Source organism: Leptonychotes weddellii, chromosome 16 (assembly GCF_054177405.1).
Source record: "Leptonychotes weddellii isolate Sample4059 chromosome 16, ASM5417740v2, whole genome shotgun sequence".
NCBI lineage: Eukaryota > Metazoa > Chordata > Mammalia > Carnivora > Phocidae > Leptonychotes > Leptonychotes weddellii.
In genome coordinates this window covers 40661896-40689888 of record NC_138384.1, presented here as the reverse complement: position 1 = coordinate 40689888, position 27993 = coordinate 40661896, and the positions used below count along the sequence as shown (strand labels likewise).

At 52.0% G+C, this 27993-nt stretch overlaps 1 protein-coding gene across 4 annotated transcripts; it reads right to left on the bottom strand.

Annotated features, from left to right (window-relative positions):
• Window positions 1–87: 87 nt before the first annotated feature.
• Window positions 88–27145, bottom strand: SUPT5H (SPT5 homolog, DSIF elongation factor subunit). 4 transcript variants are annotated; one of them, XM_006743398.3, is made up of 30 exons: window positions 27057–27145; window positions 26717–26794; window positions 21951–22116; window positions 18530–18595; window positions 17988–17999; window positions 17418–17487; window positions 17233–17301; window positions 17070–17135; window positions 16788–16818; window positions 16363–16431; window positions 11568–11819; window positions 10116–10205; window positions 9936–10006; window positions 8411–8516; window positions 8071–8164; window positions 7843–7979; window positions 7221–7376; window positions 6973–7119; window positions 6004–6150; window positions 5791–5916; window positions 4843–4927; window positions 4382–4501; window positions 4197–4299; window positions 3980–4107; window positions 3772–3877; window positions 3203–3361; window positions 2917–3085; window positions 2373–2576; window positions 578–673; window positions 88–499 (listed from the first exon to the last, which is right to left on the bottom strand). In XM_006743398.3, the coding sequence occupies exons 2-30, from the start codon at window positions 26789–26791 to the stop codon at window positions 356–358; spliced, it is 3264 nt and encodes a 1087-aa protein (XP_006743461.1). In that variant the 5' UTR covers window positions 26792–26794; window positions 27057–27145; the 3' UTR covers window positions 88–355. The 4 variants fall into 4 exon arrangements, with proteins under 4 accessions (XP_006743461.1, XP_030895100.1, XP_030895101.1 ...); XM_031039240.2 differs by having other exon boundaries at window positions 27050–27136; XM_031039241.2 differs by having other exon boundaries at window positions 27033–27093.
• Window positions 27146–27993: the final 848 nt, after the last annotated feature.

Genomic DNA, 27993 nt, shown 5'->3' with positions numbered 1-27993 from the left:
CTGAGGCTTAGGTACCATTCAGTTATTTGCCCAGGAAGTAAGTGGGGTCTGCAAATGACCCCACTTACAAAACACAGACACACACCCTTGACCAAACAGCTTTTTATTGAAAGACCATAACACAAAAGCAAGCTGGGGAAGAGAGGGTACAGAAGGTGGGGACCCTCCCCCAGACTCTATTCTGATTCCTATGAACATCAGGGAGGGAGATAGGAACCCAGAAAGGAAATCCTGAACAACCAGATTAGCCCTAGTCCAGGCCCCAGACCCTGTGTCAGAGCCAAGGGCCAGGGAAGGAAGGAGGGACACTCTCCATCTGCCAGATATCTGCCAAAGTCCACCCGCCCTGCGTTTCTCAGGCCTCCAGGAGCTTCCCCAGGAAGCGGAGGTTGAGGATCTTGAGCTGCTCATCAAGGTCCATGCGGACGATGCCGTCCTCACCATCGATGCTCAACAGGACCCCTGTGGCTTCCCGATCCTCACCCAGAATCACCTTCACCTGGGGAGGGGGGGCAGGCACGGGGTCAGGGTCTGTGTCAGCAGCCCAGGGCCCCCACGTCCCCTGGCCCCCCCTTACCTTGTTGTTCTTGGTGGGGGTGATGGGCTCCAGGTGCTCGCTGGAGATGCTGACCACCTTCTCACTGTCCTTTAGGTACACAGAGCACATGCCTCCCTGTGGGTAGGGACAGCCTGGTCAGTCGGGCCTGTTTCTAGTGCAGGACTGCTGCCCATACTCAGGGGTAATGGGCTCAGGGCTCATTCTTACAAGTCGCTTTCCCAAGGTGACACAGGCAAGAAAGGCCAAAAGCTGGGCCTGATTCCTGCGCGTGTGGTGTGTGGGGGCAGGGTGACCAGATAGCATGGGAAGCACCAGAATGAAGCTAACTTAGGCCAAAAGAGACTGCTTCTCAGGCACGTGACTCTTCATGTCCCAAGTGGGTCTCATCTTTCCTCTCCTGGGCCCACCCGTATCTCAGGGATGTCCTCACAGTCCCTAGTCCCTGGATGGAGCTCTGACATCATGTTAGCTCTTTCACCGACAACCTCCAGCTCTGAGGTGTGTTCATTTGGCCTCCTAAAGGTCTCTGCCACCTCCCCCCCTCCTCTCTTCCTCACAGCCTTACGGGCTAGCCTGACCTCCCCCAGGGCTCCCAGCCCCCAGTCTCACCCCCCTAATCCATCCCTGCTAGAGCAACATGGTGAGTTAATTCCAAACCACAGACCTGATCCCACCACTGCTCTGCCTGCTTAGAATCCTCAGGACACAGTCCAAGGTCCCCAGCCTGCCACATGACTTGACCCAGTCACTTCTCTGGCCTTCACTCACCTTCCCCCCTAGGCTTTCTATGTTCCAGCCACAGTGAACATACTTCAACTCCCCAGATGTACCAGGCTTTCCCTCACCTCCAGGCCTTTGCAAGTCCCCTCTTTCTGTAACACACTTAACCCCCTCCCCAGCCACTTCTCTTGGCTTACTCCTATTCGTTCTTCAGGTCTCGATGCAGACGCGTCCTTCTCTAGTAAGCACCCCCTGAGCCCCTCCAAAGTTGAGTAAGGGTGCCTCCTCTAGGTTCCCATAGCTCCCCTTGCCCTTGGGGCTTCCTGTCTCCCAGCTCTGTGGTCACTCAGGCTCTCCCTCTTGGGGACATGTCTGCCTCCCCAACTAGAATGTGAGCTATATGAGGGCAAGGCCTGGAGCTGTTTTAGACTCTGGTGTTTAATTAATTAATTCAAATAATTCTTACTGGAAGGCCAACAGACTATTGGTCCCTCATCTAGGAACTAGGGCTACTTAGGAATGAAATACAGGCTCAGTAACCAAAGAATCACCCCCTGAGTAAACTTTAAGCTTTCAGGCAGCAGGTAGGTAACATGAAAAAAATTACACAGACTTATAAGAGGACAGATCTGAGATAGCTCAAAGGCTTCCCTGAAGGATGAGTAGTAGTTTACTAGAAAAAGGGTGGAAGGAAGAGAGTTCTAGACAGAGGGAAGTGATGAGCAAAGGCCCTGAGGCTGCAGGGAACTCGGGGACGGTGAGGAATGGAAAGGCCAGTAATGCTGGAGCAGGGGGAATGCTAAGGGTAGGGGTGCCCAGCGCTAAGCTAAAGCCAGGCACAGAGGAACGCTCAGTCCGTGCTACGGAACCGGTCTCAGAGGACTATGTTAAAGTGTAATCTAGCTCCTGGGCGCCAGTCACTGCTCCAGGCCGAGGAGAAACCCCTGCCCTGCAGGCCAGCCCTTCCAACCCTGCTTTCCCAGAATACTGGAAATGTGTTTAGGTGGTTAAAAGCAAAAACCCAGTAACCACAGAGCTTGGGGACCCTGAAGGAGAGGATACCTGCCCACCCACCGGCCTGGGCCCCACTTACTGTGACGCTGCGGATGACTCCTGTCTGCCCCACCACCTGCGTATCCAGGTAGGTGTCCCGCACCTTCACCTGGATATCAGTGGTTACCCAGTCGCTGGAGTTCTGCTCAATGCCTGAGCCTGGCGTGTGCGGGTTGTAGCCACCAGGGGAGGGGGCTCCGGGTGTCATTGGACTGTAGCCAACAGGGCTCGGGCTGGGGCTGGCCTGTGGGTGAAAGGGGGACAGTGTTGTTGCAAACAGCTCCTCTACCTTGGCTGTCCACATAGGCCGAAGGCCCATCCTAGCCCACCCCCCCTTTTTCTTAAAAATTTATTTTAGAGAGAGGAAAGAGCGAGAGTGAGCGTGCGAGCACAGGGAGGGGCAGAGGGAGAGGGAGAGAGAAACTTCAGCAGATTTCTTGCTGAGCTTGGAACCTGACTCGGGACTCGATCTCAAGACCGAGATCATGACCCAAGCCAAAACCAAGAGTCAGACGCTTAACCGACTGTGCCACCCTGGCGCCCCCTAGTCCACCACCCTTAAGGGCATGCAAGCTCACCCATACCTGATAGGCCATGGGAGACGGTGTGGGGTGGTAGCTGGCTGGAGAGTGGGTATTCTGGTAGCCTGCTGGGCTTGGCGCCACCTGGTGGTAGCTCTGGGGGCTGGGGCTGGGCTGGTAGGAGCCTTGCGGGGAGGGGGCGGCATAGGGGGAGAACTGGTCTGTGTTGTACCTGGAGAGTCAAAGACAAAAAGGAGCATTTGTTGGGGACAGTGTTGAAGAGAAGAAGATAACAGCAGCACAGAGGGTCTGGGCAAGGTTTGATTAGGGTCAGCCCCAGTGGACTCACATGGCTGGCGTCCCTGGTGTCTGTGGGTTATACTGAGGGTTGACCTGTGGGGATGAGGGATCAGGATAGCCAGGTGTTTGGGGATTGGGGGTGCCCCCATAGGCCTGTGGGGACGGGGTGGGCTCGTCATCGAAGGCATACTCGTATTCTTCCTCGGCCCTGTTGGAGAGAGAAGTCTGTTGAGAATGACTGTGGTAATCACAACGATGTAGGAAATGCTTCCAGAATAACATTGAACACCTCACAACAGCCCCATCCAGAGGCCTCCATTTCATTGGGAGGCAGAGACAAGGCTGCCTGCCCAAGGGCACCCAACTGATCACGTGACCTAGAGCACACAAATCTGTCTCTGAGCCCAGGTCTTAACGGCAGCAGGCTAGTCTGGTGGGGACTGGAGATTATCTGACCACCAGCCCCAGCCCCACGTACCCCTTCGCATGTGAGCAGCCTGGCGCTGGGAGCAGAGAATTCAGGGAGGGCCGTACAGACCCCTCCATCCCGCAGACACCCAGCATAACCACTCACACATACGGGATCAGGGAACCTTGTTCCCCACCCCTGATCCTCACCGGGACGGTGTGTTGGGATTGTTGGGGTCCCAGGCCCCACTCTGAGCAGGAGTGCGGCTGCCGTCATGCAGGGGTGTCTGTGAACCGTAATGCGGGGTGCGGCTGCCTAAAATGAGAGAATGGGACAGATGTGTATGTCTGTCCATTCTGCCCTGTCTCCAGGCCCCGCCACGTCAGCCCTCGTCCCCGTCCCCCGGGGCATGCTCACCATCCTGGAGAGGGGTCTGAGAGCCATACATGGGTGTGCGGGAACCAGAGCCATACATGGGCGTCTGGGAGCCGTACATGGGCGTCCGCCCATAGGTTGAGGTCATGCCTCCCGGGCGCCGTGAGCCCCTGTGGACACAGAGAACCAGTGAGATGAGTAAGCCCCTCTCGCCACCTAACAACCCCCCGGCCTGGCCCGGCGCTGCCCCGGCCCGTACACCGTCGTGAGCCGCTGACGGTCCACAGAGATGGTCTGGCAGGTGGAGTGCAGCTCCACGCGGGCTGTGGACTCGGTGGCGTCCTTCACCACACCAATGTAGCCTGGTGAGGAGACGGGGGGTCAGGCTGGGTGGGGTCCCCACCATGCCCCTCCCCAGGCCTCCAATATGGCCCTCAAGGTCACCTTTGTAGGGCCCTTGGGAGATGCGCACAGTCTGGCCGATGAGCTCGTTGTCTCTCCGCCCCCGGCCCCTGCTCATACCTCCGCTGCTGCCACCGGGGCTGCCAAAGCCACCGCGCTGACCTGCGGAGGAAGGACAACGTCAGCAGTCCCCAGGGCCATGTCCTCCCCTCCCATGCTATGTCCACAGACAAGAGAGCCCTCGAGCCCCCTCTCCACCTGCTTGACTCTCCCAACGCACACCCCCTGGTTTAGGAGCTTCCTCCGGGCAGCCCCCGCCAGAGCCCCGACACTGCCGCAGCCACCCTGGCCTGCCACTGGGGGCCGCGGTGGGGGAGGGTCCTGGTCTCTGTGAGCCCTGAACCCCATCATGGCCAGGCCAGCGGAGCAGGCACCCAGAGTGGGGGCTGAATAACTGCCCTCCCCCAGCCCCCCAGACACATCCTTGCCCAACTCCCCCTCACCTCCAGCGCTGGGGTGCATGGGACTGCTGATCCGGGGGCTCATGGGGGCAAAGCCACCCACTGTGAAGTTGGTCACATCTCGGGGCTAGGGAAGGGACGAGAAGTGAACCGGCAGGCAGGGGCCTGGGGGACAGGCTCCCGGCTCCCATGCCACTGCCTGCCTCCATTTGGGAACAGTTCCTGCTTGAACTGGCCTGGCGGCAATCCCTCCCTCCTTCTAGTGACGATGCCTCCATTTCCCTTTGGGGAAATTGCCGCCCCTAGGCCACTCTGGGCTGGTCAATGAAGAGGCCCGGTTCTCCCCTGGCCAGGGCTTTCTGGCCCCGGTGATATAAAGAATGCAAGTCAGGAGAATTCCTCACCCCATGCACAAGGCTGTGAGGACCACTCCCTGGTCCCAGCTCCCCAGAGCCCGGGCCTGATTTCCTGAGACGTGGTTCTGTACAGCTTTCCCACACGTCCCACCTCATCTGTATCTGCTGCTCCCCAGAGACAGTCACGCGGCTCTGGGTCCCTTCATTCAGGTCTCTGTGCAGGTGTTACCTCAAGCAGGCCTTTCCTGAACCTTCTCCATCTAAAGCAGCAGCCCCCCATGATTCTCTCTCTCCCTATCCTATTCTACTTTTCTTCGCGGTGCCTGTCATCACCTCGCCTCACGCTGTACAACGTCTGTATTTACTGATTTGTTCGTCTCCGGGCTAGCAGCTGTAGAAAAGCAGAGACGTTCATCTTATTCACTGTTGTAGCTCTAGTTGCTAGCCTGGACAGGTGCTCAAAAAAACTGAATGGATGAATGATTTGGTAAAAAGCCTGGAATCCCAGTAAACCCTGCCAAGGACTTGAGCCTGACATCTGCCCTCCTAATCCCCCACAAGCCCATTCTTGTCACTGCTAGGGCCGGGGAAGGCCAGGAACCCAAGAGCCAGGTTGCCACTGCACCAGCCTCACCTTGGATCCCCCTGCCAGGACGAGGTGGCGGGTCTTACAGACAAACATGCCCCCATTCTCCACCAGTTTCTTGCAGTGCAGGAAGGCGAAGCTGCGGAAGAGATGGCGAATTTCGCCCTCCCGGCCCTGGATGGGGAAAGGATGGTCACTCTTGGGGCCGTGGCCCACCCCAGGAGTTTCAGGTGGGGCCGACGGGCAAGAGCTTATACTCACTGAGTGGGGGCCGTCAATGACCTTGACGATGTCCTTCACATGGATGTTATTCTGTTCCGAGTCCAGAGCCACGGCAAAGCGGTTGTCCTTCTTCCGGGTCACAGCCTGGTGCCTGACGGTCACCACCTTCCCATACATGTTCAGCACCTAACGGACGGAGGGGAGGATGCTAGCCGTGAGAGTAGAAAGGGGTGACATAGAGCAGGGCTTCCCTAAGGTGGGATGATCTTTCCTTGTGGGAGACCGCCCTGAATTCTGCAGAAGTCTACACTCCCTGGCAGTCTCGGGGCACCACCGCCCAGGCACTGGGTCAAACAAAAACGTTCCCAATCATTCCAAAACACCTTTCAGGAGGAGACTCCATCCCGAATGAGCACCAGGGACCTGAGAAATGGGTGCAGGAGTAGATGTTAACATAATGTTTACCCGTCACTGTGTGCCAGGCCCCCTACTAAATTCTTCACACAAGGTTTCACTGAAGCCTCAAAACTTCCCTCTGAGATGGATGTGGTCACGGTTCCCATTTTACACAGGGCAGAATCTCAGGCCCACAGAGGGCAAGTCCCTAGCCCCGGGTCACACAGCATGGAGCAATAGGGCCAAGATATGAATCCAGAGTCCAGGGTCCTAAGCATCAGGCTCTGACTCCCACGTCCACAGGGTACGGATGGAGGGGAGGAGGGCACCTGCAGCCCCCAGCCCTTGAGCAAGCACCTGATCTCAGGGCCTTAGTCATAACAAAAGTACATGCTACCATTCCATTTTACAGGGCACAAAACACACACAGAGGGTAAATGACATGCCACTTGCCCGACACCACAGAGCCAACCCTGGCTGACAGAGCTCAATCGGCCCCCCAGAGCAGTCTGGGTTCTTGGCCACCACGCTCCGCCACCTCCCAGGATGAGGAGCTCGAGGGAGAGGGAGACCCCCACAAGGAAGCCCCACCGCTGAGTACGACACACATGCCTGGAAGGTCTCCCGCTCCAGTCGCACGATAACACCCACGGTCTGAGGGTCCAGCTGCACCAGCTCCCCCCACTCATGCTGGCCCCCTACATCCACGCCCGATGCCGTCTCTGAGCAGAGCTGCAGGTCCCGGGGGAGCACCTTCAGCTGTGGGAAATGGGAAAGGGGTAAAGCAGGGTCCAAGCAGCCGCTGGGCCTGGGTCTGGTCCTGGCACATTCCACGCTGCTCCCCACCTCCCCCCACCTACCTCATGCATGGTGAGATCAGAGAAGAGGATGACGAAGTTCTCCTCCACCCGCACAATGAGGCCTGTGTCACCCTCAAATCGGCCAGCAATCACCTTTACGTGGTCCCCCATTTTAAAGTACTTCCGAAGCTCCTGGGCTGGGAACTCCAGCATGTCCTGGGGATTGGGTGTGGGCACGCTGAGCCGGGGAAGGGAAGCAACCACATCCTGCCCACCTCCCCGTCTCCAGAAGCCACTCGTATTCGCAGGAAAGACCTTGCCAAGACCCACTCCAGGCTCAGGGCACCCAACCACAGACTCCTGTAGGCTGCCTGGACAACCCTCAGACTGCTCCAGAGACAGCTCACCTCAGACTAAGGGTATCAGCCCGGACACCCCTTACTCCACACACAGAAAGCCGGTCCCCAAAATATATGACACAGACTAGACACTTCCTCAGGCCTCTCCGGAGAAAGCCTCACCCCAGACACACCGTGCTAGCCCAGACAAACCCTCAGACGGACACAAAGACCCAGACACATGCGCCCTTAAAGCAAACTCAAACCAGGAGGCACCTTGGATTACCCCACAATTACACCGTGCTCTCAGCCCAGTACACACATATGGGCAGCACGGCACCTACCTTGAGGTCCTCGTGCTTGGGCATGATGGTGATCTTGTTGCCATCCACGCTGAGGATTTTGCCCTGCAGGTTGATGAGCTCGCCCTCACACACCTCCACATTGTCCCCAGGTTGGAAGTTGTGCTCCCGCTCCTTCCCTGCAGGGGCAGGTGCGTGGCTGACTTGGGGGCTGCCCGCCATGGGCCGCCCCCTCCTCCTTGGCCTGAATTACCAACAGGGACCAAGTACCTGTGCTCTCAGTCACCACCTCAAGGTCAATGCCCTCCGGCTGATCCTCAAACTTCTCCAGCTCAGAGAGCGTGGGCTTCACACCCTCCGTGATCTGAGCCCCAGGAGACAAGGGAAAGAGAAGGAAGTAGACAAAGGTCGGTGTCACAGCCCAGCTGAGCAGGCTAGGGAGATGGTGAGATTTATTTCCCTAGGGACGCTCCTACACTCCTGACTTGGAAGATTATCCAGGACAGACCCAGATAACCCACTGCTCTGGGACCTGGACTGAAGGAGGGAGAGAAAACTTGGCCTCCCTGCTTCCCAGCATGGTAAGCAAGATGCCCTCCGGGACCCTCACCACGGCAGACATGGCAAAGCTCTTGAACAGAAAGCCCTTCCGGCTATAACGGTTCCCCTCGAAGATGAGGAAGTCACCATCGGAGGCCACATCACCGCCCAGGGACCTGGGATTTTGTGGGGGAGAGAAGATTGGGAGGGGGATTAAGAAGAGAATCTTGCTGGCCCTCAGGCTCCTCTGCTGGCTGATGGGGAAGGATCACAGGATGGCTGCCCCATCCCATCCCACCGTGTGCCCTCCTGGCCAAGTGACATGTCCTGAGCCCAGAGACTCCTCCCTGCACTCCACTGCGCTCTCTCCCTGCTTGACTGCTCAGCATAGCGCACCTCACCTCTGATGAGCTACTGTTTAATGCGTCTCCCCAACCAGAATGGCAGCTCCCGAAGGGCAGAGGTCTAACACTTTTCATTCACTGCTACTTCCCCTAGAGCAGGGGCACTTGGTGAATAGTAGCTGGACCCAGCATTGGAGCGCGCCAATGGTTCACACATGAAGCACTCAGCCTGCGCCTGGCCTGGCCACACACCTCACGGACCTTCTCCCCAAAGCCTCTGACATCACACATGACCCACATTTCCCAGGGAAATGAGGGAGTGAGGTTCGCACGGGGCACACCTCATGGTTAGGTTGGTCTGTGTCCGGATTCGAATTCGGGGGATGGGACTCCCAAGCCTATGCCCTAACTCTCCTGGCCCTGCATGTGGGGTGGTGGACAGAGTTCTGGCCCATGCTTCTAGAGTGAGGAGGGAAAGCCTGCCCCAGTCCCAAAAAAGGGAGCATGGGGGAGCAGGCCAAGCTCCTCCTGCCACTCAATCCTCTTCTTGTTGGCGTGCTGAGTTTGCTGACCTGCAGGGCAGGTCAGGGCACTCAGTAAAAGGAGGTCCAGTCAGGTGGACAGCAGGGGGGCAAGGGGGCCTAATTCGGGCATGTGAAGTACTAGCCAAGTCCTGGGATGCAGCTCAGAATGCGTTCTGTAATCCCCCTTCAAAGGAATGAAAAACCATCTGGTGGCTCACAAGGCATTCTAGAACAGGACCAGTAGCTCTCGTTCCTGCATCTCCTCCTCTCCCGCCCTCCCCATCGGGAGTCCTCTGGCTAGCCCTGGAACGCTGGGCTCACTGGGCTGCTCCAAAGCTCCCTCCAGCTGCAGAGGGCGAGGGACACACTGTGACGGGGAAGGGCTCGGTAGCCCCACCTCCGCTATCTGGGCATCAGGAGGTCAGGGAAACAGACCTCACAAAGCCTGACGTGCCAAGAGATCCCATTTCAGTCCGTGATCCTGGGGCCAAGTGCTATTCTGGGTACACGTGCGCATTAATTCATCTCTCACGACAACCCCAGGAGGCAGGGGGCGTCACTGTTGGTGGTTACAGCAGAGAAGCCAGAGGCCCAGGGACGTTCAATAACTTGATGGAGGCAGTGCTGCCAAGCTGACCACTCGCAAAGCAAACCATGGATGGGTCAGAGGCACGCCCTGCATCCCAGCTCAGGGGACCCCGCCCGGCCAGGCCCCAGGGGCACTCACCTGATCTTCTCGGCATCGAACAGCCTCTGTGGAGGCCGCTTAAACTTCTTCCTTTTGGCAAACCAGTCTTTCTGTGGAGGAAAGGGGGTGTGGGTGGGAAGGGTGGAGGAGGAGGGCTCGGCCACCGGCAAGGATCAGGCATCCTCCCCACCCGTGAGCTCCAGGGCGACCCCCCAGTACCAAGCTCATGCGGGCCTTGATGCGGTCGTAGTCAATGCGGGGGATCATCTTCAAGGAGATGGTGTTTTGGCTGGGTTCCACATAATCCACCTGAGGAGGAGGAGGTGGTCAGGAGGGCCCTGGCCTTCCCTCCCCAACCCTAGACGCAGGAAGGGCAGGACAGGGGGTGGTGGTGAAGAAATCACACTGCAGACACCTCTCCACATTCTCTCTAGCCTGTCTCCCCTCAACTCTGAAGCACAATACCCACTACTTGCTTGACACCTCTCCTCGGACATCTGAAAGGCCCCTCAAGCCTCGTCCACCCACAACTAACCTCCTGTTGGTCCCCAAGCCTGCTTCTCCCCTCCATCATTCCCTCTGCTCTGGCACACCGCCTGGGAGTTGTTCTGGACTCTCCCTTCCTCTTCCATCTCCAGTGTGCCAGCACCTCCTGTCAGCTCTGTCTTCAGCTCTGACCTCTTCCCCCTCCTCCCTACTGCATCCCTGGGCCTGTCCCATCACCTGCCACCAGGACTATGGCGGCAGTCTCCTCGCTGGTCTCCGTGCTCCTGTGGCCCCATCCGGTCCAGCCCAGGGCTTGACAGCCAGGTAATTCTTTGTTGTGGGGGGCTGTCCCCTATGCTGCAGGACGTTAGCAGCAATCCTGGCTTCTATCTACTGGATGCTACAGCAACTCCCTCCTCACTTGACACAACCAAGAAAAGTCCCCTGCGGACAATATTGCCCCTGCTTGAGAACCAGGAGTCTATTCTCAATGAAGCTACCATACTCTGGTATTACTCATCCCCTTACTCATCCTATTAAAATCCAAGTCTCGGGGCGCCTGGGTGACTCAGTCAGTTAAGCGTCTGCCTTCGGCTCAGGTCATGATCTCAGGGTCCTGGGATCAAGCCCCACATCAGGCTCCCTGCTCCGCAGGAAGCCGGCTTCTCCCTCTCCCACTTCCCCTGCTTGTGCTCCCTCTCTCGCTGTGTCTCTGTCAAATAAATAAATAAAATCTTAAAAAAAAAAATAAAATAAATAAAATCCAAGTCCCACTGTGTCCCTCCACCTCCAGTAGAAGCCAAAGCCCTATGATGGGCCACAGGCGCAGTCCCCTCCCTGAGCCCACCTCCTGCCGCTCTCACCCTCGCACACACTGCTTCAGCCAGGGCGGACCTATTTGCATGCTGTTTCTTCTGCCGCAACACTCTTCCCCAAGACCTCCACAAGGCTCCCTCCCTCACCTCCTTCAGATCTTACTCAGTATGCTTTGAACACACACACAATCCTGTGTGCTCCCAACAAAATCTAGGCTCTGCATCACCTAATCTGAGTGGAGGTCTGCTCTCTGAACTAGGAAGGGGCCGGGAATGATAAAAAGAAAAGGGGGGGGGGACAGAACAGGGGAGCAGGAGTGTGACCGCCGCGAGCCCCTCAGCCACCCTGCCCCACCCCCAGCCCTGGCACCTGGGCGATGTCGTCCTTATAGATGCCCCTCTTGAGGCGGACCCAGGATTTGGGCTTCAGGTTGGCCACCTCCTTCACGACTTTGAGCACATCTGTCATCTCCTTGATGGGCACCATCTGCTGGTTCCAGTAGCCAAGCCGCAGGTTGCCCACACCCTCGATGGCCTGCTTCACGTGCGTCTGCTTGTAGGCCTCCACGTAGATGTAGCCCTTCACATGCTCCGGCGCCACCACTGACTTAATCTGCAGGGGCTGCAGGGCCGAGCCCACGGCAGGGGACAGTGAGACACGAGTGCCCCAAACAGTTACCGCTGCCACCACAGTGCTCGCTCTTCCGGGAATTCACCCCACAGAAATGTTCGTGCAACGACCCGGACACAAGGATATCCGTGGCAGAGTTATTGATGACAGCAAACAAACAAGACTGGACGTTTGTAAATGCCCCCAAGAGGAATTTGTTAAACTATGGCATAATCATTCCACGAAATATAACGTAGCACTTAAAAAGTAACGAATCTCTATGTAGTGACACAGAAAGGTAACCAACATAGGGGCGGCTGGGTGGCTCAGTCGGTTAAGGGTCCGACTCTTGATTTCAGCTCAGGTCATGATCTCAGGGTTGTGAGATCGAGCCCCACGTTGGACTCCAAACTGGGCGTGAAGCCTGCTTGAGATTCTCTCTCTCCTCCTGCCCCTCCCCAATCCCTTGCAAGCATGCTCTCTCTCTTTAAAAAGAAAGAAAGGTAAACAACGTATACTATGTGTAAAAAATAACTGAAGAAAACAGGAATGACTACACTAATAACAAACAGAACACACTTTAAGACAAAAGCTACTGGAGACAAACAAGGATGTTTTATACTGATAAACGGTTTAATCATTCAAGAAGATACAAGTACGGATACATATGAACCTAACAACAGAACCTCAAAAGACACAAGGCAAAAAGCAACAGAAATAAAAGGAGAAACTGAGAGTTCACCAATAATAACTGGGGACAATACCCCACTTTCAAAAATAGATAGGACTAGATAGAAGATCAACAAGGAAACAGAGCACTTGAGCAATCCTATAAACCGACTAGACCTCACACACACATCTACAGATAGAAATCTGTCAAATAACACCAGAATGCATACTCTTAGGGCACACTTAACACTCTCTAGGATAAACCATATGTTAGGCCATTAAGTTAAGTCTCAACAAATGTAAAAGAATTGAAATCATATGAGATACATTCTCCAACCACATGGGAGTGAAATTAGAAATTAGTAACAGATTTAGAAAATTCACAACTATGTGGAAATAGAACAAGTAACCAATGGATTAAAAGTAAGAATTACAGGGCGCCTGGATGGCTCAATGGGTGGAGTGTGCGACTCTAAATCGCGGGGTTGTGGGTTCAAGCCCTACATTGGGTGCAGAGATTACTTAAAAATAAAATATTTTAAAACAAAAAAACCTAAGAATTACAAGGGAAATTAGAAAATATTTTGAGATGAATGAAAACAAAAACATTAAACCCTACGGAACATGAGAGAGCTGTGCTTAGAGGTAAATTTACAGCTGTAAAAACAAAGTCTAGGAGCGTCTAGGTGGCTCAGTCGGTTAAGTGTCTGCCTTCGGCTCGGTTCATGATCCCAGGGTCCTGGGGTCGAGCCCCGCATTGACCTCCCTGCTCAGCGGGAAGCCTCCTTCGAGCAGGGAAGCCTCCTTCTCCCTCTCCCTCTGCCGGCTCATGCTCTCTCTCGCTCACTCTCTCTCTCAAATAAATAAAATCTTTAAAAAAGAAAAAAAAAGAAAAAAGTCTCATATCAATAGCCCAACCTTTCACCTTTAAGAAACTAGAAAAGGAGGGGAGCCTGGTGGCTCAGTCTGTTAATCGTCCGACTTGCTTTCCACTCAGGTCATGATCTTAGGGTTGTGGGATCGAGCCCCACGTCGGGCTCTGTGCTGGGCATGGAGCCTGCTTGGGATTCTCTCTCTCGTTCTCCCTCTGCCCCTCCCCTCCTCTTAAAAAAAAAAAGAAAGAAACTAGAAAAGGAAAAGAAGGGCGCCTGGGTGGCTCGGTTGAGTGACTGCCTTTGGCTCAGGTCATGATCCCGGAGTCCTGGGATCGAGTCCCACATCGGGCTCCCCCTTCTCTGTGGGGAGCCTGCTTTTCCCTCTGCCTCTGCCTGCCACTCCCCCTGCTTGTGCTCACTCTCTCTCTCTCTGTCAAATAAATAAAAATCTTAAAAAAAAAAAAAAAAAGGAAAAGTAAAACTAAACCCCAAGCAAGCAGAAGGAAAGAAATAACAAAGATGAGAGTGCAAATAAATAAAAGAGGCAACAGAAAACTAGAGAAGTCCATCAAAACCAAAAGCTGGTTCTTTGAAAAGACTAACAAATTTGACAAACCTTTAGCCAGTTTGACCAAGAAAGAGACAAGAGACTCAAGTCACTCAAGACTCAAATTACTAAAATCAGGAATGGAAAAAAGGACATTAACACCTACCTGACAGGATTATATGAAGCAATAGTACGAACAAGTGCACACCCAACAGATTAGATAACCTCAATGAAACGAATGTTTTCTGTAGAAAGACGTACACTACCAAAACTGACTCAGAAAGAAAGAGAAAATCTGAATAGACCTACGAGAAGTAAAGATATTGAATTAGCAAGAGAAAAAATTTCCACACACACACACACACACACAGCCAGGACTAGACAGCTTCACTGGTGAATCCTACCCAACGTTTTATTTATTTCTTTTAAAGGATTTTATTTATTTATTTGAGACAGAGTGAGAGCAAGGGAGAGAGACAGAGAGAGAAAGAGATAGCATAAGCAGTGGGGGGAGGAGAAGAGGAAGAGGGAGAAGCAGGCTCTCCACTAGGCAGGAAGCCCGACGTGGGGCTTGATCAAGGCAGACACTTAACCCACTGAGCCACCCAGATGTCCTCTCTACCCAACATTTTAATAACATCGACCCTTAAAAAAATAAATAAAATAAAATAAAATAAAATAACATCGATCCTTCACAAGCTCTTTTCTAGAACAGGAACATTTCCCATCTCATCCTATGGATCTAATATTAACCTGATACCAAAAACAGACATCATTAAGAAACTACAGACTGGTATCTCTTATGAACACAAATGCAAATATCTTTCATAAAATAGAACTGGATTCAGCAACATATAAGAAAAATCATACACCATGACCCTGGATTTTACGGTATGGAAATTGTATCTCAATTAAAAAAGAAACAACTAAATTGTTTCAGAATTGCTTGTGGGAGCGGAAAATGGAAACCACCTTCTATTTACTGGGCATGAGAAGATGATTAAGGCATTGACAAAAGGCTCACCGCAAAATAATACATATATCATGTAATACCATTTTGTTTAAAAAAAAATAAAAACATGGGGCGCCTGGGTGGCTCAGTCGTTAAGCGTCTGCCTTCGGCTCAGGTCATAATCCCAGGGTCCTGGGATCGAGCCCCGCATTGGGCTCCCTGCTCAGCAGGAAGCCCGCTTCTCCCTCTCCCACTCCCCTTGCTTGTGTTCCTTCTCTGTGTGTGTGTGTCTCTGTCAAATAAATAAATATTTAAAAAAACAAAAACAAATAAAACTGACATTTTTTGATTTGCAGAGAAGATGACCTGGAAAGACACACATCGACAGTAATTCCTTCTGAAAACTGGGACTCAGGGAGGAGAGTTGGCCTTCTACAATACACATATACTACTTTGGTCATCAAAGCCAAAAACAATAATCAGTCCTAACTCAAATGGTCACTAGTGTTTTGCCCAGGACACATGATCGAGGTTTGAGCACACTTCAAATGATCTGCAAATCCTACAACGATCCACTTGGCCCCACTGACACATATCCACTGTTTCAGCAAGTAAAAGCAATGCACTCGGCCTAACACGGATCATATTAAGTGAGAAAATCAGCAGCCAGCACAGGGTTAGTATTCGCTCCATGTTTCGTCAATTTTGAGTATATCCTTCACAGGGTTTGCCCGTGTTCCCAAACTGACAATTATGCCTCCGACAATAACTGTATTTATTGAACACAAGCTGCAGGACAAGTCCTGGCTGAGAGCTGGACATGTCTAAAGCTACTTAATCCTAATGATGCTGAGGGGCAAGCAGGGCACCCAGAAAGGGGAAGTGGCTTGATCAAGGTCACAGGGCTAGGACGCAGCAGGGACAGGATGCAGCAGGGGCAGGATTCAAACTCCCACAGTCTAAAGAAAGATCTGTGAACTCAATGTAGCATCTTCATGTTTTATGTGCTGTGAGTGAGCCCTGAAGGGGCGGGACCGGCTCTGGAAAGGTCACCAGTGTATTCTTAGCACCTCCCAGTGCAGACACCTGCCCAGAGCAGGGGTTCAGCGGATATGTGATGACTGCATGAAAGAGAGAAGGAAGGAATTCTCCCCCTGACAGGCCTGTCCCCTGACACACTCAGCCACACTGTTCCATCCTAGGAGTCCTCCCAAACAGTAAAAGGGTGACAGTTGCCCAACAGGGTTGGTGAACAGGCAGAACTGACTTAGAAAAGCTTCAGGAAGCTAAGAAGGCTGACTTCTGGAGGGCTACAGGGGCCAGTGACCCCGCCAGGAATGCAAAGACAGTGAAGATGGCACCTCTGTTAGATAATGAAGAGCCCTTCAATCCAGGGAGGGATCATTTTAGCTAAAGCAGCTCATGTAACGGGCACCTAGTACCCTTGGACCTATACTGTCCCTCCCTCTGGGTTTCACTCTCTTTTCCATGCTGCCTGCCTACCCGACTTACCGTGTCTGTGAACTGGTAGGCAATGAACTTGCGCATCAAGGAAATGGCTGTGGCCCGTTCCTCCCCGATCTGGAAGAAGAGAGACAGACTTCAGAGAGATGAGGACATGAAGGACGGACACAGGGAAGGGGACAGGAGACAGCAGCAAGGCAGACAGAATCATCAGGCAAGAAAGATAAAAGACACTAGAGAGAGAGAGGGAGCAGGAGAGGAAGAGGTACAGAGCAAGAGGGATGGGCGGCAAGACAGACAGGGGTGGGAGACAGTGAGTAAGTGAGGGGAGGGCAGGGGGCTGGGAGGTGGGGGATGAAGAGGCAGAGACAGGACTGAGAGACTGACAGGCCAAGGAGACCCAGGACAGAAAGGTGGCGAGCTCTCCCTGACAAGGCCACCTCTTCCATTCCCCTGCCTCCCAGAGAACACACCTTACATTTGACAGTCCACAGATTTGGATCCCTAGACAGGAGAGGAAAAGGAAGCCCTTCAGTGAAATGGCCTCAACACGAAAGACCCGAATCACCATACCCATCTTTCTTCCTCTCCCTCCACCCCCTCTCCTTCTCCATCCTTCCATCCATAAGCAGGAGGAAGAGGTCGAGCACCAACCTGCCACTAGTCCCCACCATCGACCACTCTGTGTCTGCGTACACATATCACCCCAATACAAGATTCCCCCATCTCAGCCCGCCCACGCCACCCCCCCTTACTTGACTCCTGGGAGCAGCTGTTGCTGGGTGATGTCATCCGAGAGCTCATCAGATCCTCCATACACCCTGGAAAGAGGATAGCAGTTGGGAAGGGGGGTGATGCTCTGTCAGAGCCCTGACCCTTCTGGAAAAAGGACCACCTGCCCCCACCCTGTGCCCTTACGTCTCTCCCACAGACGACTTGGCATATTTCTTCATGTAATACTCGCCCAGTTCTTCCTCTCGCTGGTCCCTGGGGTGTGAAGGGGGAAAGTAAACATGAATGAAAGGCTGTGGAGAGAAGGGTGGGCTGACCTGCCCTCAAGTCTCCCCTGGGAACCAGTCTCACCCTTCTGCCTTCCTGCTTACCTCCAGAGGTTTTGTAGGCGGCGAGCCCCAGAACGGTCTTCATCCAGGACAACATTATCGATATTGGAGGCTACAGAAAAATGGGCAAATGGGGTGAGTAAGGGGAGGTGCAAAGGCGGGGGCCTGGAGGAAGTGATGGGGGCTGAGAGGGCCGGAGTTGGGCCCTGGGGCAGGAGAGACCTCACTAGGAACCCCCAACCCTCACCCTCTACTCTGTCCTACTCAGCAATCCTGCTTCTCATGAAAAAGACTTGGGGGGACAGGGCCCAACAGGTGGGGGCACCCAGCCATTCCCCATCTCACAGCCACTAAGTATGCCCTGAACTCCATCCCACCCCACCCATCGCTGCGGCCCACAACGCGCGCGCACACACACACACACACACACACACACTTTCCCAGGCCAACGGCTAGAGACCTGGCCTCAGAACTCCCTGATTCTGGACCCGCTATGAGTCAGAGCCCCCAGGGCCAGACGGGGGTCGGGGGTGGAGGGAGGGTGCTGTGGGCAGGAAGGAGATGTCAGGATACGGGAGGAGGGTCGGGGAATCACAGTTTCCAGATTCTTACCTTCGATCTCTTCTACTTGGAGGAAGAGGAGGTGGTGGTGGTGGTGGTGGTGGTGGTGGGCGAGGGCAGACAAAGTATGAGCCAAATTATAGCAGCGAAATCAACCAATGGGTTGGGGGAAGGGGAAGGGAGGGACACAGGAAGGTTGAAAATCAAAAGTAAAGGCCAGGCACCAGGTGGTTGGGGGAGAAGCCGAAATGTATGAGGCGCACAAAACGGAAAATAACAGGGAAGTGGGGGCACTGGCCCAGGAAGTGGGGGGTATCTTGGGACAGAGCCCACCCCCCCACAACCCCCAGAAGGGATTCACTGGGGCCCTGGGATCCCAGAGTCCTCTTCCCACCACACCCACCACCCACAGCCCCCGCCCCCCAACTCATGGGCCTAAAAGGAAAAGGGTACAGAGCTGGTCCCTCTGGCAACGACAGAAAGAAGCGAGGTGAGGAGGGTGGGGGGGTGCAGGGCATGGGTGGCGGATGGGTTCTCAAGACCCTCTCGGTCACACCCCAAAGCGGTCTTGCAGAGGTGGGGACCCCACAAACCTTTCTCTAGAATGTCCTCTGCTCCGTCCTCCCACTGGTCCTCGTCCTCATACTCATCGTCCACATCTGCAACAGGAAAGCCAAGAGGTCAGGGAGGCAGCTGCAGCAGAGGTGACCTCATGACAGTGGCTCCCGGGAGACATCACTGGGAGGTCGGCATGACAACCATGCACCTTGCAGGTCAGGACAGGACAGAGATGCCCGCACAAGTGAGGCTCTCGCCCAATACCACGGAGCTGCTTCAAGCCACAGGATCGGGTCTCCCAGGCAGCTCCAACCCCATCTGGCTCTAAAACCCATCCCTCCCCCGACCCCACCCACAAGTCCATTTAAAAAATCCGGTCAGGGACACCAGGCTGGCTCAGTCAGCAGAGCGTGCAACTCTTGATCTTGGGGTAAGAGTTCAAGCCCGATGTTGGGTGTAGAGATTACTAAAAAAAAAAATAATAATAATCAAATAAACTTAAAAAAAAAATCATATTAAAATAAGCAGACACAAAAGTTCTCTCCAACTATCAAGACCAGTATATAGTTTTTTTTAAAGACACGATCCACAATCTGTTGGTTTTGTTATTATCCCCTCAGGTTTGTGACCCTACTGCTCACCGAGAGTGTCCCGCGTGCCCTGCCTGCTGTGAGCACTTGCCACAGACTCCTCACCGAATCCTCCAGTACCTGCACCGTTCGGATTTTCCACCAAGGGCTCTGAGGCCCAGAGAGGGGACCTAACTGGCCCAAAGACTCTCAGCTGGTCCCGGAGAATCAGGCTAGCTCCAGGGTTCATGCACCGACCTCTTCACTACGTTACTCACGCTCTTCCGTACGTAGCGAGTATTATACTAAAAACTGAACAGTGATACCCATACGTGATGAAAAAACCCAAAGCGTTCAGAGGATTGTACAGTGTGCAGGGAAGTCTCCCTCCCGTTTCTAGCCCCCGCTAGCTCAGTCTCCTTCCCCAGAGGCAACTCCATAACCAGTTTCTTGCCTAGAGATCACCTGTGCATATACAAGAAATGCGTCTAAACCCTCCACCACCACCTGCCCCAATGCAACTTTATAACACATTGTTCGGTACCTTCCTCTTTTTCTAAGCAATCCTATGAGCCTGGGGCGCTTCCACAGAAGCCCATGCCTCATTTGCTCTCTGATGACCTGCCCTATAACTCTTTTCCCAGGCCCTTACCATCAGTGGACATTTAGGTCACCAGACATTTACAATTGAAAACAGGACTGCCGCAACTGTCTTTGGCCTCGTGTCTTTACACGCCTGTGCGGGTTTAATTGTCGGGTGAATTCCGAAAAAAGAACTCCTGGATCAAAGGGTCCCTGCCTGTTAAACGTCAACGGGCACCGCTGCACAGCCTTCCCACACGCAGTGCCCGACAAAGCTCCCACCCCAACACGTGCTTGTCTCTGGCAGTCCAGTCCGTGTCACACGGCGTGTTATCCCTTCTCTAGATCTGGCCCTTCTGCTATCTGAGACCTCTTCTCGAAGAAAGGACTCCCTCCCCTCAGCCTTTGAGGGGAGGACCAGGAGTGTCCCGAGCATCTCCTGCCCCTCTGTTCCCTCAGGGGAGAGGGTCCCAAGAAAACGGCGGATGGCATTCCAAGGGTTCTCCTTTACATGGGTAGGGAAGAAGCGCCCTCATGGATGGCTGGTGGGAGGATCGGGTATGGCCTTTTCAGGGGCCAATATCTGGCCGCAGACATCGAAAAGTCTTTAAAATCATATGCATCCCCTTTGCCCAACCGTCTGACTTATAGGGATTTACCATGTAGAAAATCTTCGGGCTCCATGACAGATAAAATACTACATTTTCACTCATCTCTAACTGAAAAGTCATATTTATGTCAATTACAAACAATGGAAATAAATCACAACAACCTTAGCAGCGAACTCTGGTATTTTCCCAGCACGTTACAGCTGCAGATACCTCAAAATGTCATTTGCACTCATTGCTACTTCCAAATTAGACTCTTATCAGACCCTCCACTAAATCTTGTTATTTCAATGCATTCATGATGAGGCCCACACATTCTGTGAATATTTAGGTACCGTATTTCAGTATAATTGTTCTCTTCGGAATCCTGTTATTTTTCCCCCTCAGCATTTCAGATCATGGTTCTAAGAAGGGGTCTGCAGACTCCACCAGACTGCCAAAGGAGCCATAGCACAAAAAAGGTTAAGATTAAGAACCCCCAATCTAGGTAAATAACTTGCGTCTATGTGTCTAAGTACATAAAAAGGTGTTCCCAGCAATGCTGCTATTATGATAATGAAAAACACAAACTTCAATATCCGATAAGACACTGGTCAAATAAAACAGATTATGGAAAAAGTACTATGTAGCCATGGGGGAAAAAGAATGGGTATTTCCAGGATGATGACAATGATGATGATGATAGCTGCTAAAGTTTATTGAGCACTGAGGTGCCAAAAGTTGTTCAGAAAACTTTCTTTACATGAATTAACTCATTTAATCTACACTATGTTACATGCTCCTCCACCATCGCTGAAAGTAAAAAAAAGCAGTTTACAGAACGGTAGGTGTGACATGGGACTATAGAGTGTTAATAGGTAACCCCCTCTAGGCTGGGCACATCACTTTGGGTTGCTGTCTACCTGATGTACTTTATGTGTTTGGCCCCCCCAATCCTCAAAATATCCCTTCTGGAATACGAAGGACTGTTTGTCCCCGCTCTACGGAGGGGAAAAGGGGCTCCAAGGGATGGACAGCGACTCACCCAGGGCCACATGGAGAAGAGAGCAGAGGCAGGCCAGGAGGGACCCAGGCCTGTCGGCCTCCACGACCCTGTCCTGCCTACGTCTAGGTCATTGGGAGCTTTTCATGACGAGCACAGATTTCAAGCTTTTTAAAGGACGATGACAGTATTATAACGGTTGTATTTGAAAAGGACTGATGTGGGGTGCCTGGGTGGCTCAGTCGTTAAGTGTCTGTCTTCGCCTTAGGTCATGATTCCAGGGTCCTGGGATCGAGCCCCACATTGGGCTCCCTGCTCGGCGGGAAGCCTGCTTCTCCCTCTCCCACTCCCCCTCTCTTGCTGTCTCTCTCTCTGTCAAATAAATAAATAATATCTTTAAAAAAATAAAATAAAAAAATAAAAGGACTGATGTTTTAGAAATACAGAGAGAAATATTTCAGGGCAAAATTATGTATTTGGGATTTGCTTTCACATCATCCAGCAGTGGGTGGAAGTGAGGAGGAAGAAACAAAACAAGACTGGTACTAAGCTGTTAACTCTTGAGGCAAGCTGATGGGACACGGAGGTTCCACACACTATCCTACTACTGTGGGTTTGACATTTACCCAAATTTTTTTTAAAAAGTACATTCAAGAAATAGAAGTGAAGGTGGAAGTCCAGCCGCTGCTTAGCACCGGACACCCCTGTGACGTACCAGCCTCGTCCAGAATGAAGCCGCCGTGGCGGGGTTTCTTGGGAGGCCGGTCATCATCTTCCTCTTCCTCTTCCTCATCATATTCTTCCTCCTCTTCCTCCTCCTCTTCTTCCTCAGGCTCTTCCTCCTTCTCACTGCCTGCTACACTCCGCCGCTCTTCCTCCACCTGGAGAGTCAGGTAGGGTTGGGGCACCAAGGCTCTGTACCCGCAAATCCAGACACCAAGCCCCCCCACCCTCAAATCTGATGCCAGCTCTGCCTGGCTAGTCAATAACCCCCTCTGCTCTGCATACACTCCCTTCCCCCCTGGCCGGGCCTCTCTGCTAGCTAGCCATCCTATCTCAGTAACAGCACTGTCACCCACCCACCCAATACCTGGGAGCTGGCCCAGACCCCCTGCTCTTCTAGAGCTCCTTGCTAGCCTCCGCTTGGCCCATAAATGTAGCTCCATGAAGTTTGGTCCTTGGCCCTCATCTCTTTCCACCCTACAACTCCCTAGGCCATCTCATCTGCTCCCTTGGCTGTTGGACGTCTCTAGTTCCAGTCCACACTGCTCCCCAAGGTCACTGCCTGCCTCTTGTTGCTAATTCCATGAACCATCTTTACTCCTTACCTACAAAACACTTCACACCACTGATCCTCCGTAGCTAGAGAAAAGCTCTTCCCTTGGCATCTGTCACATCACAGTACCCTGGCTTTTCCCCAACTTCTCTGGCTGATCCTCTGCACTCCCCTCTTTCTCTGCTCACCCCTCAAGTGCTGGCTTCTGTCCCCAGGTTTCAGCCGGGGGCCCACTCTGCTTCTTGCTGCATACACTCTCCCCGGACCACTATACCTTCCATAGCCTCAGATCCTGCCTCTGCAGGTGATACCCCATCTGTCTCCAGTCCACACTTTCTTCTAGAACTAGAGGCCCCCATGTGTCAGCAGCCTCCACAAATGGCTCCCCCAGATGTCCTCTGAGCCCTGCACACATACCACATCCTACACTGACCTCAATGTCTTCCCCCAGACCTGTGCTGGCTCCCTCTAGCTTCTATTAGGCACCAAACTCTTGGCCTTTCTGCTTTTGGAACGTTGTCCCTCCCATCTGTCCCTTCTTCCCCATCCCTACAGCCCCTAGTCTAGACAGGGACACTGCCCTCTAAATCCTAGCTCCTTGCCCAGCCTCTTGGCCTCTAATCCCTCTTTTCAAACCAGTCACAAAAGGAAATGATCCAGACAAAACAGTGTTCCCCAAACTTCAATCTTTTCTTCACTTACTTCAGGCTTTTTTGCCAAGTTCACATCAGTGTGAATTCACCTAATATTTACCTGATATTCTTGATATTTTCTTTAAATTCACTTTACTTTTCTTTAAATTCATTTACCTGATATTTTCTTTAAATTCACTCACGTTTTCATTTAGCTTAACAGAGAAACTTTTCCATACTTTGAAATAGTTCAGAAGTAAAAACATTTTCAAAGTTAGCTTGTCACAAGCAACAAGTAACCATAAAGATAAAAGCAAAACAATGTTATTATTAGGTCCTAGCATGATACTGCTGCCGGCTGCAGGCTCTAAGCCAAAAGCCTGTTCTCCTGATAAACATGGAGACAAGCAAATTTCAGAAAAGTGTTCAGACACAGTAGCACCAAAGTAAAACTTTCTCCGTGACCCAATCAAAAGACAGGACATGCAACTTATACAGGAAATAACTTCATGATGATTCAATGTGGCTTAAGGTCTCGTTCTTCTCCTACCTAAAAGCACCTCTCATCACCCCCAACCTAGAGTATATTCTGTAGTCTTGGCAAACTAAATATGATCTAAAACATGAAACGGATCATTTGGTCCCCTGCTTCAAACATGGCCATGGCTCCCCACTGCCCTCAGGTAAAGAACAAGCTCCCTAGCAGCCTAGACTAGAAACACACACTCACTGCCTCTCCCTTTCATCCTGCCTCTTCGGGCTCCCCCTTCCAAATGCTAGGTCCCAGCCACAATGAAACACTTGTACCATGCTCTCTCAGTGCTATCCAGCATTCATGCTAGTCCTCTGCAAAAAAAAAGCTATTCTCCTTTGCCTCTCACTCCTACTTCAATCAAAATATCCCCTCTTCCAGGAAGTCATGCTTATCCCCCGCCCCCAGCAAAGTCAGGCATATCATCCTCTAGCTTCCTCCATCACAGCCTTGACCACTGAGAGCTCCCTAAGAGCAGGGCCCAGGCTATCTCAGGCACTGCTGGGTTCCCAACATCACCCAGTCCAGGGATGGGAACAGAAGACAATTGAAAGATCTGTTTAGTACATATTCTGACTAATCCACAATGTCCCACATCTTACCAACTCAAACCACAAGAGGACCACAGCCTGATTTCAAGGAACCTTGTCATCATTCCCCTGGCTCAGTCCCAGCAAAACCCTCTCTCTAAACCTGGCTCCCCAGTCCCCGAGAAGAGGACTCCCGTTACTATCTTTGTGTTATCTTGGGGCTTGAATGTGCTCTTACACTGTCCATCCTCACAATCCCCTGAAGGAACCATCTGTTTATAAAACTATCTCCACCCCAAGACAGAGAGCTCCATGAGGGAGCCAGTGATCCCAACATGACCGAAACTAGGAACACTTGTTCAATGAATGAATGAGCAGGTTACTGGGGCTGCGAATGGTGAAACAGATCATTCCCCCAATAGTGGCTCATCATCTGCCATCCCTACCTTCTTCGTTCTACAGGGCCTGGTCCTTCAAGGATATGCTAACTTCTGGCTGTCCAAAAAGCCTATGTAGTCCCATCTCTGGCTGGCGTCTCACTGTCCACCTTCATGTGGTGACAGCAGACGAGCCAGCAGGTGAGTCAGGAGCCTGGTGTGGTGTTCGGGAAGTGACATTTGCACATAGCAAACCAGATGTCGCAGCCAGGAAAAGTACCCCAGGATCCTGATCTCATTACCACCAGGATTTAACCACAAGCAATGCCTTGAAGCCATGAGTCAGACAGACCAAGAACCCAGTGCTACTGCTTGAAACAAAAGTCCTTCCTAGCATCCTCCCATTTGCCTCAGCCCCACATGGCTTCCCAATTCCTCCAACTCTTCACTGGAAGCTGAGGACTCCCCAGAGAGCACAAGGATTGACAATCAAATGCCTACAGAGGTCAAGAAAAGAACCAAAGTAAGTAGGACAGCTCAAAGGAAACCCATGGCACTCTCTATCTACCTGATATTCCCCAGGACACAAGTACATGAAATCTTTCCTTTACTTAAATCCCCCATAAGGTAGGCATGATGATAGATGGCAACTAATATATCCCAGGAATTGGGAGAAAATTCCCCATTCTCCAGCAGGCTGATACTTCTTGAGCAAAGAGCTGCTAGGTAGAACAATCCTGGGTCTCAGGTTGCTGGCTTCTCTCACTTTCCCAGAAAAATCATGATTTTTACATGAAATAGCCCTTACAAGTATTGGCAACTAACTTTAAAAAATTGATTTACGTTTCTGGAGGTTAAAGGAGACATCTACAATCATTGAGTCATCTCTTTGTTTGTTTGTTAACTGTTGCCTACTAAGTGTAAACTCTGTGAAAGCAAAAATTTGCCTTGCTCCACTCTCTCCAACACCCAGAAGAATCTGGAACACAGTAGTAGATGCTCAAACATTTAATCAACAAGTAAGTCAGAAATAAACAAAAGAAGGGGCGCCTGGGTGGCTCAGTCGTTAAGCGTCTGCCTTTGGCTCAGGTCATGATCCCAAGGTCCTGGGATCGAGCCCCGCATCGGGCTCCCTGCTCCGCGGGAAGCCTGCTTCTCTCTCTCCCACTCCCCCTGCTTGTGTTCCCTCTCTCGCTGTCTCTCTGTCAGATAAATAAAATCTTTAAAAAAAGAAAGAAAGAAAGAAACAAAAGAAGAAAACAGTTAATAGCAGAATATTTAAAATCAGGTATGTCCCAGGAAATATTTATTTGGTTCCTGAAACAAATCCAAAGCCAGAGTGATCCTTTCAAAACATGGGATCACACCCCTTCTTTGCTCCAAAACTTCTCACGGCTCTGTCGCACTCAATCAGGACAAATTCCTCACCAGAACCTTCAAGATCCTATATGATCTGGCTCCTGCTACTTCTTTGTTGCACTCACTCTGATCCAGCCAAACTCGACTCCTTGTTATTTCTTCAACATGCAGACAAACTCCCAACTTTGCACGTGCTGCTTCCCCTTACCGCAACACTTTTCCTCCACACGACTCACTCCCTCAACTCCCACAACATCTTTTTTCAAACATCACCCTCTCAGACTCACCTTATTTAAAACTGACCAAGACTCCCTATTCCCCTTTACTTTTCTCCAGGGTACCCTCTGCCTTATTAAACGATATACTTATCAGTTATGCTTATTTACGATCACAGAGGCGAAGACTTTCAAAATCTGTTTTGTTTACTGGTGCAGCCCCCAGACAAAGAATTGTGCCTAATACACAGTAGGCACAAAAAATATATTTTCGAAATGACGGAGCACACTTCTTCATAAAAACTAACAGTGAGTGCTTGCTATATGCCAGGTTCTTTATACATATCACCTGTTACTTCACTGTACCTGGGGCCTCCCGGGCCTCCCGCACCTGTCCCTCTGCTTGACTTAGGCTTACCTACTTCTCTATCACTACCAACAGCCTGGAAGCTCCCAGAGGCCAGAGCTCGTTCTGATCTCCTCTGAGCTCCCACAGGGGCCTTTCTGCCCTGGTCCTGTCCCCAGGCGCTATGCCTCCCCACCATGTCCCAGCCACACACCTCGGCCTCCTCGCCGTCACTGCTGCGCTCGCTATCCTCCTCCTCGGAGAAATTGCTGTCCTCACTGTCCGACATCTTCTGCTCTTGCAGGAAAAGACGGCGGCCTCAGTGCGTCCTCCAGACAGGAGCCCCACCCCAGCCTCAGTTTCCCCACCAGTTCCCGGGAGAAGAAAAATCCCTTAGCGCACTTCCGGCAGCCTCGTTCTGGCAACCGTGAGCCCGAAAGGCTACCCCCTAAGCCACCTGCTACACCTTCCGTGTCCCCGAATCCGGGCTCTAAGCCTCCCTGGGCCCCGGCGACCCCCGGTCCTGCTACCTAGGCGTCCGACCCACCCCTCACCGCTCCGGTTTTATTTCAGTCTTCGGTACCAGCAGCTGTTCACACGACGCCTGGCTGGGACTGACGTGCCTTCTCGCGAGAACCTACCCGTTGGCCTCGCCTAACGCGAGATTTCCGGCGCTAATCTCCGGCGACGCACTTCCAGGACGCCATCTTGAAAGTGGCAGATCTATCTTAACGTAGAGCATGGAGTCGACATCTTGGGAGGGTCAAAGAGGGGTTAAAGTACTCCCCTTCTCCGACCCGCATTTCCAGCCAGGAATTCGTGCTTGAATTTACTAATGCCGTGTGCCAAGCCGTGAGGAGTCATGGAATGACCAAACAATAATGAATTAGCAAAGAAATCAGACTTTATCTCCTAGACCCCCTAAAACATTCTTAGGAGGTAAGTACCCCCATTTTGCCGACAAGGAAACTGAAGCTCAGAGAAATTAACTGCACAGTGGCACAGACCTAAGGCTCCTCCCCAAGTTTAGGTGACCCTGAAAATCCTTGTTTTCCTTTACAAATACCTAAGTTAAATCAATGTGAATTTACATATTAGTAATTATTTGTCTGACGGTGGCAAAGAGGACCAGGCATGAGAGAGATAAGAAAAATGAATCTGATGAAGGGGAAAACAAATCAGAAACTTTTAAAACACATTGCTGTAGACAAACCATGAGAGACGATGGACTCTGAAAAACAAACAGGGTTCTAGAGGGGAGGGGGGTGGGAGGATGGGTTAGCCTGGTGGTGGGTATTGAGGAGGGCACATTCTGCATGGAGCACTGGGTGTTATGCACAAACAATGAATCATGGAATACTTCATCTAAAACTAATGATGTAATGTATGGGGATTAACATAAGAATAAAAAAAAACACATTGCTAAAATTTCTTGCAGAAGTATTGAGACACCTGGATTCAATTTACAGAAATTTAATATGCACCTAGTTA

Bases quoted from the DNA above. Each gene is read 5' to 3' on its own strand.
- SUPT5H (XM_006743398.3), bottom strand. From the start codon at position 26,791: ATGTCGGACAGTGAGGACAGCAATTTCTCCGAGGAGGAGGATAGCGAG. The intron at 17,302-17,417 runs GTAAGCAGGAAG...TTCACACCCCAG, and splicing joins CGCCTACAAAACCTCTGGAG to GGACCAGCGAGAGGAAGAAC. The intron at 3,086-3,202 runs GTGAGTCCACTG...TTGACTCTCCAG, and splicing joins ACACCAGGGACGCCAGCCAT to GTACAACACAGACCAGTTCT.